Raw genomic sequence first — 15,327 nt, 5'->3', positions numbered from 1 at the left:
TGTCGCTAAAATGTTCCAAACTTGCCATTAAAAAGTGGTCTTCATGTAGATATTTCAGCCAAGTATTTTTCAAGCATCCAATTATTAAGCTGTTTGCGAGCAGGTATCACATCTAAATATATTAGACATATATTTGGGCTTTGTAAAAACCATTTCCTTGAACTTGTACCTAGTAGTTAGAGATCTCCCTCGCTATAATATATGTGGTTGTGATCAGCACGTTCTCTCTAAATTCAAAACAGGACAGAAATGCTTTAGAAAGACATTAAAGTCTTCGGGGTTTCAAGATTCATAGTGTATTGACACCAATTACAGAAAGTGACAGAGAAGTTGGGCAGTTTGACATCACCGCATTTGAGATTGTCCTGAAAACTGTAGTGGTAATCTACACTTACCACTTACCATCTTATGGGCCAAAGTGCACTGATTATTTTGAAACACAAAACTGGGCTGTGAGAGGGACTACTCAATCATGACCAGAGAAAGAAATGAGGAAACAAATTCCTGGTTTTGATTATCATCTGATATATGCCAATATGATTGTATGTCCTAATGATGCATCCTGAGAGACGCATTTTGGAGAAGTGACAGGCATGCCAACTAAAAATTTGAGTTAACTGTCAGCTTTGTGATGTAACTGGTAAGCAGCCATGCCGTGGTCTCCAGATGGAGAAAAGAGATCTTTTTATCAATACACCAAACGAGAAAGGCTTGGTCCTCGGATGGCAGTGAAATATCTGCCTGCCTCGCCACTTTTACCACTTAAACAACAGAGACAATCAAAAAGAATATAGAAAATAAAGATGCCGACAGTGTCAAAATAACTGCTCTTAGTAATTTGGTGGTTGTGTAACATGGTAATATCGTTGTGTTATGACAGTCACAAGAATAAGTCTGAGACCTCTGGTTGGCCAACGGCCCCAGCTGTTGTGATTGATGTCCTCTGCACTGAACCCCCGCTTCCAGTTTCCCTGCAGACAACTGAGCACTGCAGGATACTAAGGCGGACCTATTCCTGGGAGGTGAGGGTCTCCTTGAGGGCTGACGTTTGCTTGAGGACTCCTCAATGGTCTTGCCAAACCTTCCTTAGACTGCACAGTGCACCCGACCTTCCTTCCTTGTCTCCTTCCCTCGGGGCAGACTTGCCTAGTGGTCTGCCCTTCTCCTCGCCTTCCAGCCTTCCGCAGCAACCTCTTCATTTTCTCTCACAGGCATTTCCTTTCCTCTAATAGAATCCTTGCACATTTAATCCTGTTTTAGTGCCTGCTTCTCAGAGGACCCACACTGAAGCACATATGATCCGTGAAATAATTCCCACATTTACATGTCTACAAGGCTTAAAACCATGCTACGGATCATTCTTTCTCTTTGTCCCCCATCCTCTCCTTATCCCCACCCCTTCCCCTCCCTCCCCCCTTTCTTCTTTCTCTCATAATATTTTTGTGACATTTTCTGAATAATTGTACATGCAATGCCTGCTCACTATGCAAAATGCAGAAAAGCATATATGTTTTGCACTCTTTTGTGCCCAATTTCTTTTTCTGGTCCTGAGAATTAGTAATACTGGGAAGTTATTTGACAAAAAATCTGTCCCACACTGGCATGCCTTGTGAACCACATTTAGAAGTCCATTCTCAAAAGTTATTTGGTGAAATAAACCCTGATGCATCTATGCTGTGCTACTGCAAAAGGTGAAAATGCAAGCATACTGTTTTACATGGAAAGATGTCCCTGCTGCATTACTAAATTCATACAAGCTCGGGGGCGGAGGGGGGGGGGGGGGAGTCTGGAAAGACCACACCAAATTACTAAGAGTAGTTATTTTGACACTGTCGGCGTCTTTATTTTCTATATTCTTTTTGATTGTCTCTGTTGTTTAAGTGGTAAAAGTGGAGAGGCAGGCAGATATCTCACTGCCATCCGAGGACCAAGCCTTTCTCCTTTGGTGTATTGATAAAAAGATCTCTTTTCTCCATCTGGAGACCACGGCATGGCTGCTTACCAGTTACATCACAAAGCTGACAGTTAACTCAAATTTTTAGTTGGCATGCCTGTCACTTCTCCAAAATGCGTCTCTCAGGATGCATCATTAGGACATACAATCATATTGGCATATATCAGATGATAATCAAAAGCAGGAATTTGTTTCCTCATTTCTTTCTCTGGTCATGATTGAGTAGTCCCTCTCACAGCCCAGTTTTGTGTTTCAAAATAATCAGTGCACTTTGGCCCATAAACTAAAATTCAGGAACCGTTGGGCCAGGATGTTTCTCTAACCATGTGGGAGACTTCAGACAAGCTGGAATGGAAGCCCCTCTTCCAAGTGAAAAAATTCCAATCTCTAAGATCCCATTCACCTTTTTCATTCCTTTTTTCCGTACCACTTTTGCCTTTTGAATTGGTGTTAACAGCAGGTAGAGAATTGTGGTAACTTTTTGCCCTTCTCTTTTACTCCTTTACTCTGTTTTTCAAAGCAGAAATGACCTCCTTAGTCCACCAGTGCTACTTAAACTTCTCTTAGGAAATTAATTAAGAAGATGTGCAGTTATTTAGCTACCGAGATGTCCATTCAGAGTTCAGTTAGGAAATAACCTAAATATCCAGTAACATAAGGGCTTGTTGCGTAGCACACATCATGGGATGAACTGAAGGCATCATAAGTGACGTTGCATTGGCTTTATCAGCATGAAAAGCATTCCCAATAAAGAGCTAAGTAGAGAAAGGAGATTACAAAATGGTATGTATTATAGACTCCTATTTTCATTTTGTCAGATCATTATATAAGTGTATAGAAAACACCTGGAAACTTATAAGGAAAATTCTAACAGCAATCACCTCTATGTAGCGGCGGGTGGAATTAGGTAGGATTTTAATTCCTTTCTTCTTGATTTCACATCCAGCTGCCTTCAATTATGAACTTATGAAATGTATTAATAAAATATGGCAAAAAACCTCTTTTTTCCAGTTAAAAATAATCCAACTCTCAAACAATTCCCATTTCAGAAATAGATCCTCTTAATATACGTATGTGAAAAAAATATTTTATGAAGATCTTCTCCACAACATACTTAGGTGAAGAACATACTAGTGAAGTGAGGAAAAGAAATCTCCCAGCTGTCTCACACCAAGGCCACTTGTTACGTTACTCCCTGTTTGGAATGATGTTCACTTTCAAACTTTCATCATAAACAACCAAACAGTGGTCCTGGTTAATCTTTCCTCAGTTATTCAAACTGATAAGTATGCATAATTTAGCTTATGTTTTTGTGTGATAGATTGAATATTTGTGCTGAATACTTACCGGGCCTTTCTTATCGGCAAAAGAGGTTTGGCTTTTACATAACAGGAACACACACTGAATATTTTATATCAACACTTGTGCAGGTCAATCTACCAGAGCCCTTTAATTCTGCTGGCCCCAGAAAGCAACGCAGGCAAAATGAAGCTTTCAGAGGAGGTGAGGGCACAAAGCAGTGTTCCCACTAGCCCTGTTTCTTCACTCTACCCTGGCTTAAGCACACACCTCACTTGCATTTCCCAAGGGCTACAAAGATGAAATTAAAGTATCCGTTTAGTTCTCTCCTGTAAATGCAATAGGTAACTACTCCCTCTCCTAGAAGGGGCCACTGGGACAAACCTAAAAGAGGAATTACTTTTAAACTTTCCGGTTGTTCCTCTACCTCTATGAATAGTGGGGTGGATGTGTGATTTGAGTCCCCTTTCCCAGGCTCAGAGCGGGTGTGTGGCAGCTGTGTGACAGCAGCCTGAGAACTCGGAGCTTTTGGCCCCAGCTCCCTCCACAGTCACACAGATCCAGGTCTACCCACCAGCCGGTGGCAGAGAGAAGATTCTCTATGGTTCTGCAGTTGGAGACGCCTGGACTATGCAGGGGAGGGAGATGAGCACGCTACCTCTCCTCTCGTAGCAGTAACATCATTGAAGGTTGCCTAATTGGTCCCTAAACCACAATGGGAGGTACTCTCACACCATTTCTGGAACTGCTTACAGGGCATTGGTCCACGGGTGCAAGGGTAGCTCAGTGGTGGAATTCTCATCTGCCATGCGGGAGACCCGGGTTCAATACCTGGCCCATGCACTCCCCTCCCCCCAAATATTTTTCAGCAAATGGTGCTGCAATAAAAGGATAGTCACATGAAGAAAGAATGAAATGTGACTCCCAACAAACAAACAAAAAAAGGGCATTGGCACGAAGCATCGCGAATACCCCCCTACGTCAGAGTATCTCCACCAGGACACAGTAACCAGAACACAAGAATCCAGATGCTGTCTGCCTTTCCTTTTTATTTATTTGCCATTATTATGACTTTATTTTTAGAGCTCCCAGCTAAAAACAGAGCAGAAAGGCTATAAACATTTCAGTTTCCCACTTCTTTTCTAGATTTTTCAAAGATCTTCCATGACAAACGCCTTTCTGTAGACTGTAAACACATAAAGATCTTTTAAACATTCATCGTTCTTGCTTTCATACGTTTTAACTCGCATTTTAAAACATCACATTTTTAGCGACAGAAGTCAGCCTGAAATAAAAACATGCTGTAAAAAAAAAAGTAAGTGTTCTGATTGAAATACGGTTATTTATTCCACAATGCACATATTAGGTCAACTTGTAACAAAAAAGTATAGTTTCCCCACTTTGAGATCCCACAGAGTGTGCACACAATGCCATAAACTTTTTCAACCAGCTTTACTACATCTCCCATACCAGAGTGCAAACCTACCACTATGGTTTGTGGTGGCTACAAAAAAAAAAAAAAAAGAAGCTTATTTAAAGAAAAATGCTGCAAGATATGTCTACAAAGAGTATTACAGTGAGTTTTTAAGGCAAGGGTGTGTGGCCTTACACAGGCTGTCCTAGGCAATGCCTGGCCCCATCCTTTAAGCAAGACTTCCTTTTGGGGAAGCTGTCAGCTCACACTCTTTTCGGGTTTGCTCTCTTTTGGGCGCTCCTGGCTCTGATGTTCTTCTTGGGGCTGGCTGACTTGGGAGCAGGTGGCTTCCCCTTTGGCTTGGGCGGATTACTGCGGCTCGCGCGCCTGGCCGTTGGCTTCTTATCCTGACTCGTCCTCTGCTGTTCCTGCAGCCTCTCTTCCCACTGCTGGGAGACAATGTGCAGACACGTCTGTCAAATGCATCTTAGCCCTTTAATGCTGACGAACTAATACCAGAATCAATGCAGTTATCTCAGTGTAATGTACTAATCAAGACGACAGTATCATGTGCCAGGCGCTCAATATATGATGAATCCTTCATATGCATGTTCTTTTCACTGACACTCACAACAGCCCTTCTGAATCAGCACTGTTGCCACAAACGGAAAACCAGCACAGGAAGGTTATTTGCAGAAAGTCACACAGCTGGTACATGTGAGTGCTGAGATTCACATTTGCCCTGTCTGTTCTAGAGTCTAAGATCCTCACACATGCACTTATAGCCACTGGTCTTATAATGCGGTAGGTCTACATGGCAAAACCTTTAACTACTCTTTTAACCGTTTAAAGTAAGATTAAAAGCAGCCATTTATCCAGCCTCGCTGGAAAATCAAGAGCCCCTTACCACACTTATGGCTCACCCAATTCTCCTACCTCCAAAGAAAGACAGAAGCGCTACCTACAAGTAATAACCCACCAAAGTGTTAGCTACCCAGAACCACTGCAAATGAATCGTTCTGGATAAAATTTCCTTGCTATCAAAGGATTTTCTCTTTAAATAGCTGCATGTAAAAAAAAGAATGTTAGCCCCCTTGAATACTATTTCTTTATTATAACGTGCATGTCCCTGCTTTGTTAGAGTAGATTTCATTCAGCAACAAATTTTGAGCACTACTATTATTGTAGATACTGAGAATATAATCAAATGAAAATTACTGCTCCTGCCCTCATAGGGGCACTATCCTAGTCTCTTCTAAAATAATAAATGTTTTACTGTACATTGCTATGATATCGTGATGCTTCAAATTCATACTGAAATATACTGCAATATTTGCTGCAAAGTGAATGGCTCAAATGGCTATGAATTTTTAAAGCTTTCCTTCCTCTCAGCAATCTCAGGTCCTTGTGGGTGATTTGCCTTCTCTATTGATACTTCCAGTGTACTGCGGTCTTGGAATTTAGATAATCAATCTTGCTAGAATTTTCTGTTGAGTGAGACATGAGTTTCGAGTGTGAGTTTTTAGCTCAGATTTAAAACAGTAGTGTTGGGTTTTGTTATTCGGCAGTGCACTGAGTAGGGTAGGCTGTTCTGAAACTGCATTCTCCATAAGTCAGTTATTAATGTATCTTTTCTCCTCTGTCCAAGAACTTTTACTGATAAAAGCTAAGAGGGAACTGGCAGTAGTAGTAATGTATAAATATATAAACGTATTTATATAAAGAATAAATAGCATGAAAATATACAAAGATGCCTTTTGTGAACTTGAAAATATAAATTCTCCTGAATATCTCTAAGTATATTTTCTGGAGAGAAGATACTTTAAAAATTTTAAACCCATGAACTGATTCTTTTAATTCTGGTGTGATTTCATATCTCCTGGCAAAAATCGTTCAAATTATAATTCCTATAATGGAATCCTCAATATTTCTAGGATGTTACCACGAGAATCATGGACTTGGACACAAAAGAATTATTTTGAACATGAATTATTCTGACAAAAGTTTTAAAACAACTATAAATAAAGGAAGAGACTCTGCTATGTCTGTGATAGCATAAGTTTTAGAAACTGAATATTCACATCCCTACACATCCCAATGGGTATTAATTCTGTTCAAGTATCTAACTCTATAATAAAACAACAAAATGTTATGCAATAATGAGGCCAAAAAATGAATTTAATATGGAAATATACAGTAGATCAGTATTCAACTGAAATTGAATGATAAGAGTTTTGATAAAAATTCAAAGTGAGAAAAGCTATACCCTTTTCAGCTACTTATCCAGAAGTCCAATACTGTTGTGACTGGTGGCGCCTCAGATATCCTGGAAGTGAGGGAATGTGAGAATTTCCAAATTTTATAGAATTTCTCTGCTAGCACTTATCCACAGTCATAGTGTTGCTAATTATACTTACTACAGATCTTTTACTAAGTGGCTCTCTCCATTTTTCAACTATGCAATTTTCATGAAGCATCATCCTGAAAAGAAAAGTTATTAGTTTCAGCAAATACCTTCTGGTTATAACAGTAAAAAGTTTAAAAATGCAGAAAATTATTTTTTAATTTGTTTAATAACCCTGAATTTCACAATCCAGATAACCACCATCTATATTTCCACTGTATTTTCTCTTTCTTCTTTGTACCTATATATATTTTTACACCATAATGTACCTTTAGATAATATTGTACATTTGCTTTTATCATTATATTACATGCATTTTTGGATATAATTAAAATTAATCAAAAATATAAATTTAATAGCCATATATTATTATTATCAGTGCTGTAATATTCTTGTACAGATACTAGTGTGCACTGTCATGTGATTTCCTTCGGACAGATTTCTAAAATTAGAATTACTGGGTTAAAAAGTACAGATTTCTAAAATTAGAATAACTGGTTTTAAAAGTATGGGCTCTTGTTTTTATTTTCTTTGGATGCATAGTTCAGGAATCAAACCTGGGTCTTCCACATGGAAGGGAAGCGCTGAACCACCCACGTACTCTGTTTTGTTTTAGAGTTTCAATGCATAGTGCCAAAATGGTTGCAAAATGGTTACACTTTCACCTAATTCACTAATGGTAAGAATTAGGTAAAAATGGAACCTTGTTTTTATTTGAATTTATTAAGAGCTAAATATTTTTTAGTGCTTATTTACTACTTCTTCTCCTTGAACTTGTCTGAATAGATTTATGTACACACCTTTCTACACTGTGGTCTTAATGTTTTAAACATTAATTTGTATGATCTCCACATAGAGTAAGGTTATTTATTATTCCTTGTCATATCTGTTGCAAGTATTTTTCACAACTACGATTTGTCTTTTTATTTTATTTACGTTCTTTAGGTACACAATATTTTGTGGTCAAATATATGCATTCATCTTTCCCTTATAGTTTCTTACATTATTTTTATGTCATGTACCCTGCCACTCAGATATCACATATTTATTCACCTAATTTTGTCCTCTTCTATTTTTAAAAAAAATATTTATCTATTAATCCACTGGAAATTATTTTACAGAAAAATAAAACTACACACTATTTTTCCAAATAAAAAAACTTCCATTATTTCTTATTGATTTGTAGTATGTTCACAATATAACATATTTTTATACGCATTAGAATCTATTTCAAAAGTCTTTCCTCTGTTTCATCTGTATGTCTATTTTTGCACCACATAGTTTTAAAAATTATAGCTTTACACTAGTTTTGCATGTTTCATAGAACAGATTTCCTGCTATCCCTCGTATTTTCGAAATTTCCTTGCAAACACTGTCAGTTTATTCTTCAAAGGGATCATTGGTATAATTTGGTAAGATGTTACTCCCAATCATCCAAAAAAATTTACTGGGATTTGATTAGAATTACATTAAACCAACAAATTAACTTGCAAAGAATGACATAAAGGCTGCTGTTTAATTTATTTATAATCCACTCAACTATCCAAATAGAATTCAAGGACTAGCAGCCCAGTACAACTCCAGGACTGCATTTAGTGCTGCAGCAGATACAAACAACATTAATAGACCAGTCCAGAGGCTGTGATAGCTTCTTTAGTGAGACAAGAAATAAATAGAAGAATGCAACTCAAACCAAGAGCATGAGGTGGTATACTCAATATGAGGAGGACACCCAAATTTTGACAAAATAAGTAGTAGTGCAAGTGGAGTCAGCTTCAAAATGCTTTTTTTTTTTTTTAAGAATCTTGAGGGCGGGCAATGGTGGTACAGTGGCAGAGTTCTTGCCTGCCATCATGCCGGAGACCCGGGTTTGATTCCCGGTGCCTGCCCATGCGGTAAAAAAAAAAAAAAAAAAAAAAGCTTGAGCCAATCCAGAAGAAACAGATGAACGTTAATGGCAGACAATAAATGGGGAAAATGTTACATAAAATGAGCAATACTGCTGAAGTTTACTGCAGCAAGCAAATCGGACCCTAATCGGGCTGAAGAGCTTGACTTTTATCTTATAAGGGACGTGCAGATATATGAAAAGATGTCAAGGAAAGAGACGTGGAGAGACAAACACTTCTAGCTGGAAAGATGCGTATATGTGTGTGAGGGTGTGTACGTTTGCATAATGTGGTATCAAATAAATATTGCAAATTATGTATAAATAAAGAATATGTGGAACTGCAGTTGCAAAAGCCATCTTTACTTGATGTATAAGCTATTAGAGTAAGGAGGCCTTTAAAAAAAAACCAGCAGAATTCAGTATTTGCCATGCTAAGACTGACTTGAAAAAAATTATTTTTACGTATTTACTCAAGGTGATTTACATGTCTATAAGTATAACCTATAAATTTTTTATTGGAGAAGTTGTAGGTTTACAGAAAATTTATTTCTCATATACCCCCACTCACACACAGTTTTCCTTATTATCAACCCTTTGCCTGTATGCTTTACTGTTTTGTTTTGTTTTATTTTGTTTTGTTTGCATGGGCAGGAACTGGGAATCTCGGGCCCCCCGCATGGGAGGCCAGAACTCTGCCTGCTGAGCCACCAGGGCCCGCCCAGCCTGTATGTTTTTGAAATCACTTAACAAGTTCTAAAATTGATTTTTGAAGTTCCCATTCAAATACTCATAGTTCTGTTTTTTCTCAGGTCTATGATTAATTAATTCCTGTTTGGGATATTAAACAGCCCATGAGAGGCATCTATTAAGGTAATTTTTTAAACCCATTACTGGTACTTTATTATTATTTTTTTAACCCCAAATGCTAAACAGACTTGCGTTTTCCTAAGAAGTGTGCCGTTTCTTCTGCCCCTCCGTGCCTACCTTGAGCGCCACTCGTAACACATGATGAGAACGTCCTGATGGGGCAGAATGTGTGGGCACTGGCAGGAAGAATTCGTAATGAGCGGTACTTGAGTTCGAGGGATGGGTGATGAGGACTTGAATATCTCTTTCACATCCACCACTGTTGTTACTTCATTGCAGCCGCTCCTCTGCACGGCTTTTATTTTGGCATGGATCACTGCAATTTAAAAATCAGTAGATGTGTCGTCGAAGCCTTTGGCGAAAAACCAGGAATGGTGTATTTACATCAACTCCTGAGCCTCTCTGGAAGAATCACTCCTGTAATTATGGTCATGTCCAAACAGCCCCAGCGAAGGCAAAAAGCCCACACAATCACATGCTAAATGTCAGGCCAGCATTGTCTTAAAACTTCTGCACACGCTGCAAGATGTCAAGGCAAATCGAGAAGCATGTTTTCATCTGGGCTCTGCCTCTGGGTGGGTGACTGCTCCTCCCTGGGCTGCCGATTGTATTTATGTTTGGTTTTGTTTATTTTTGGTTGCTCTTTTTATTTGTTTTGCAGATTGGATTTAAATGGAGGATCCCATAGAGCCTTCTCAGCCCTAACATTCTATAATTGCCAAATTAACCTTTTTTTTTTTACCAAAAACCTATCAAGAAATTCAGTTTCACAGAATGCTAAGAAAAATTTCACAGAAACATATTTATTTGTTTTTACTGTACCTTGTGATTATTTGAAAGGAGATACTTACAAGTTTCAGAAGTCACCCTAAAGTTTATAGGTTCAACCACTCATCGGATGCATGAACTTCCTGTGTTTTACCAAGGAAAAGATCCCAGTTATAACATTTTCAAACTGGGAGAAGTCTCTGGGGATTATGGCATTCAGTACTTTGATTTCACCAATCAGTAAAAGGCAGCCCATGTGAAAGGAGGGAAGGTGGACTCTTATTACAGATGGTGGTAATGTCGCTATGTCTGGTCACTTTTCTTTGGCTACTTACTATTACTTTCTCCCATGGAGGTGTTGTCAGCTTAATATCAGTCTGCCTTAAATTTCTTCCTAGGGAAATGCTTTATGAACGAATCAAAGGCCCTGAACAGAAAATGGTTTCATTGTTAAAGGAGTTCCAAGGCCAGGAAGGACGTCCCAGAAAGTAGTATGAAAGCGAAAGTGTGATTAGTAACTGATGTGAATCTTGGCAGGTGCTGGACTAAATTGATCAAAGACAATAATGGAAAAGGTTTTTTAAAAAGCTTTTGGGAGAAAACAGTGTATTTTAAATTTTGGTTGAATTACTTACATTAGCTGAAAAGGATTTTCATATCTGACAGTCCCAATAAGAAGTTATTGTTTCAGATTCTTATATTGGAGGGACCTTCCTACTTTCATATGTGATATAGATTCTAAAGTTTCTTATTGAAATTAGCTTTTAATTTGGAATGTGGAAAATTCAGCACATGAAAAGAACATTTTTCCCAAAATGGTTTTCTGTTACTTCAGCACGTATAATTTAATAATTTAAGCAGAAAAAATTTCAGAAGGAAAATCTTAAATTTAACTAAAATAAAATTATATATGAAAAGTATATAATTATAATTTATTGAAATATAAAATAGCTCAAACAAATATTTTAAAAATATTTTTTAATTGAACTTACATTCAAATGATGATAGAATTATATTTATTTAAAACATTGAAAATACGGGTGACTCACTCTTTGAAGAAAGTGCTGAATGTTTTCTTCAAATAAGAGAGAAGAGGGCATTTAAACTATATCAATACTGTAGCCATAGGGTTCTATGATTAACACGTTTCCCCACAATTTCTTTCAGATGTTAAATATTTATAGCTGTGTGTTAGCAAAAAGACACATAGGCGGGGGGTGGGGGTGCAGAATTCTCACTTGCCATGTGGGAGACCAGGGTTCGATTCCTGGCCCTTGAACTCTGCCCCCCCTCCAAAAAACAAAAGTAAAAACAAACAAAAAAAAGCAAAACAAATAAACAGAAAACAAAAGAAAACTTCAATAAATGGTGTTGCAATAAAGGATACTCACATGGAAAAAGAATGAAATGTGACCCCCGATACACAGTATGCAAAGAGGGGGGAAAAAAAAGACACATAGGTAGATGTTAATGCTCTGGGCCTCGGAAAACCAAATCTATGCGTCAGTCACCCAAATGGCCTTGGCCATCCTACCTGCAGCAACAAAACCTAAAGAAGTGAGCACATGGAATGGTCCATGCTGGCTGAGCAGTGCCTTCTCACCAGGACTAAGAACGGTCATGATGTCAAACTTTTAATCCAATCCACATCACTTTTCTCACCTGGGTATTTTACTTTGTACTTGGTTTATTCAGAATAAAGAGAAGTCTCTTACACTATTGCCACTGTGTCATCCAGAGCCCATACAATCCACTAGAAAAGTCACCAAACTTCTTTACTTCATGACTAGCACCCACCTTTAGCAGGGACAACCCTATCACGATGCAAGCTTTTGTTGTTGTTGTTGTTTACAAAAAAAAGGAAGTTTTATTTTGACATAGGGAATAGCTCTACAAGCTCTACAAGCTTTCAACAAAGTATAAAATGTATCCATTGTAATATTAATGAAATAGAATTCTTTTTTATTAGTCTTTATTCACTGCACCCATGTGTCAATTAATTTGCAAGGCCTTTTTAAGCCTTTTAAAGTATAAAAACAATACTGATGTCAATCATTTGTACAGCCCAGCTTAATGTGTTAAAGGAAATGGCTCCATCAAATGACTTACCATAGCTGTAGTTTTTGCTCAGATACGTTGCCAGAGTTGGCTTCACTTTTTTGCACTTGCACCGGTCTAAAGAAGATGAAAGAGAGGCAGAAAGTTGGAAGAGGATGCAGAAATCACTTGGTCAGGAAGAAGGAGAGAAAGCCTTGAGGAACTAAGAACTTACCAGGGCTTAGGCGTTTACAGTCAACTTCAAGAGGTCTCTCCTGGACCATCATATCTGGCGTGATGTCAATCCACTTAACATCTGAAATACACACAGGGGCACACAGGCACAGTCAGTGATTTGGTCTATTCAATCGACTGGAATAAGGAACCATCTGAAGACAAAAACTAAAACAGCATCACAAAAGAATAATAATAGATAGCAAATATATCATGTGATTGTCAACTTCTTCTTTCATATATGCATCCCCAGGCTTAGAAAAGAAGACTTTGTGTGAGACTCTGTCTACCCAGCATAAATTGGTGTGAATGCACATCCATTTATAGTGATACAGATGGCCAGATTGGATGATTGTAGTCACTCCCTCTCCAAGAGGACAGCTTACATTAATCAAAATAACCAATACATTTCCAAATCCCCATCTCACATTTTGCATTGCAGAAACAGTCCACAGCTACATAAGTGAAAACAAGCATAAACTTCTATCATCTATATAATTTGAGCAATAAACATAATTTTTCTAAAACTGAATTAGAAGTAAGTTTCAATTTTTCCCTTCCTTAACCCCCACTCTCATTCATATTCTTGGCAACACTCTGAGGTATAAGCTATGCTAAGGCAGTACCACAATCTCTTTAAATGTGGGGTAACCTGGGTCAAGGAAAGCCTGGATAAAAGAATGCAAAAATATTCTTAGGTTTCATTTCAAGGAATGGGTTTAAATCTATTCCTTCTTTCTAAACAAGCAGCAAAATGACCAAAGATAAAAGAAAGACGTGGACGCTGAGATCAACGCAACTATGCTGCCACAGACATTTCCTCCCTGTCAATGATCACCAAATAGACACAATTTTCCAGGGCAACTAAATTGGTGCATTCACTCTGGTGGGAAGTGATGACTGTCACTGCTTTTCCAAAAAGAGTTTACAAGAAATAGCACTAAATGGAGAGATTATTAGCACCTGGTTAGTGGGAGTGTTTAAAGGATTCAATGAGCCAATACATGGAAAATGCTTAACACTGACATATTCAGCACCGTATTCGTGTTTGCTACTGTCATTGCTATATTTCTGTTATTGCTATAAATGAAAATATCCCTGGTGTCTCCTTTTATAAGCAAAATTTTTCTTTTCCTTTCCTTTTTATTCTTTGTGGGACAAGATCCTCTTTCTCAGCTCCCGAAATTCCTTTGTGGAAATGAGACGACACTACCCACCACCCCATCCCACCCCGTCCCACCTCCTCCAACCCCTGCAAGCAGTACGAGGGGCTGACCACACGCTGGTAGCTGTAGGTGTGGCCGTCGGCTTCTCACGTGGCCTCCACAGACCCGGGTGCCTCCTTCGGTCCCTTCCCTCCCTTCCCAGGCCTCACCCTCGGGGAGGTCAGTGACGATGGCTTCGGGCGAGATGCACACGCCGCGGTCGTAGACCGGCAGCTCCTCGCAGGCCAGGCTCTCGGGCCAGCTATGGTTGTACATCTTCATGAGGGGCTCGCAGTCGTCGCGAGCGCGCTGGCACACCGACTTGCACGGCTTGATGGGGTCGTGCAGGAACTCCAGGGTGCAGATGGGCGCGTACATGGCGCACAGGAAGAAGCTCAGCACGGTGCTGCAATTCGCGTCCACCAGTTCCTCGTACTGCTCAATGGCCAGGATAGCGTTCTCCTGCGTGCTGTGGTGCAGGTGATTGGGCATCCGTGTGATGTTCCAGGGCATGTGCCGGCACATGGGAATGCGCACCGCCTCGCACGGCGCGCCGCGCACGCCCAGCGCCAGGCGCAGCAACAGGTAAAACGCGGCCAGGATGGAGAGGAACATGGCACTGCCTTCCCGCGCTGCGATCCCGGCAGGCAAAAAAGGCCTTTCTGCCACCTCCCTAGTCCTTGTCTCTCGCTTCTCAGAGGAGGAAGTCCTTTGGGACACAGGAGAGGTTCTCTTTCCAAACTTCTGTATGCAGCAACGAAATGCTCCCAGGGTCCGGCCGTGGATATCTGCCGTCGGGTGTACGGAGCAGAAGCAGCGCCAACCCTCAGCCTCCCGTCTCGAACCCTGGAGCTCAAAGCGCAGCCAGCCACGGCCATTGCGAGACCCTATTTATCCCGACACCTCCCCTGACGTGGGCTCGGAATGCTTCCTTGGCAGCTGCAGGCGCGGCGCGGGCTCCCCCTCGGCTGCCCCACCCCCCAGTCCTCTTTGCAGAGGTGGTTACATCATCTCCTCCGGGCCGCAGCCCAGGGCTGGAATTCTGCATTCCCCAAAAGTCCCTCCTTTTTAGTCTGGCCAGTTTTTTTTGTTTGTTTTTTTTTTTCCCTTTCCTTCGGATCAAGAAAAAGAGCCCCTGGCAATTGTTTTGGACGCAGGATCCAAGAGAGCGCAAGAGTGGATTTCAAAAAAGAGAAAGACGCTTTTTTTTTTTTTTTTTAAGTTAAAGTTGGACTTTCTGCCTTTCTGCTTTGC

The 15,327-nt window shown here is 39.8% G+C and overlaps 1 protein-coding gene across 1 annotated transcript; it reads right to left on the bottom strand.

Moving 5' to 3' along the window:
* Positions 1 to 4,283: 4,283 nt before the first annotated feature.
* On the bottom strand, positions 4,284 to 14,955 carry SFRP4 (secreted frizzled related protein 4). The gene is made up of 6 exons (XM_077162583.1): positions 14,244 to 14,955; positions 12,870 to 12,950; positions 12,707 to 12,772; positions 9,947 to 10,145; positions 7,085 to 7,148; positions 4,284 to 5,116 (listed from the first exon to the last, which is right to left on the bottom strand). The coding sequence occupies exons 1-6, from the start codon at positions 14,686 to 14,688 to the stop codon at positions 4,931 to 4,933; spliced, it is 1,041 nt and encodes a 346-aa protein (XP_077018698.1). The 5' UTR covers positions 14,689 to 14,955; the 3' UTR covers positions 4,284 to 4,930.
* Positions 14,956 to 15,327: the final 372 nt, after the last annotated feature.

Source organism: Tamandua tetradactyla, chromosome 1 (genome assembly GCF_023851605.1).
Source record: "Tamandua tetradactyla isolate mTamTet1 chromosome 1, mTamTet1.pri, whole genome shotgun sequence".
Classification (NCBI taxonomy): domain Eukaryota; kingdom Metazoa; phylum Chordata; class Mammalia; order Pilosa; family Myrmecophagidae; genus Tamandua; species Tamandua tetradactyla.
The sequence above is the reverse complement of the archived record's forward strand: the minus strand, read 5'-3'. Positions and strand labels throughout refer to the sequence as shown.

Coding starts and splice junctions, on each gene's coding strand:
- SFRP4 (XM_077162583.1), bottom strand. CDS start 14,688: ATGTTCCTCTCCATCCTGGCCGCGTTTTACCTGTTGCTGCGCCTGGCG. Junction 7,149..9,946: donor TGTTACGAGTGGCGCTCAAG/GTAGGCACGGAG, acceptor TTTTCTTTTCAG/GATGATGCTTCATGAAAATT. Junction 5,117..7,084: donor CACTTAGTAAAAGATCTGTA/GTAAGTATAATT, acceptor ATTGTCTCCCAG/CAGTGGGAAGAGAGGCTGCA.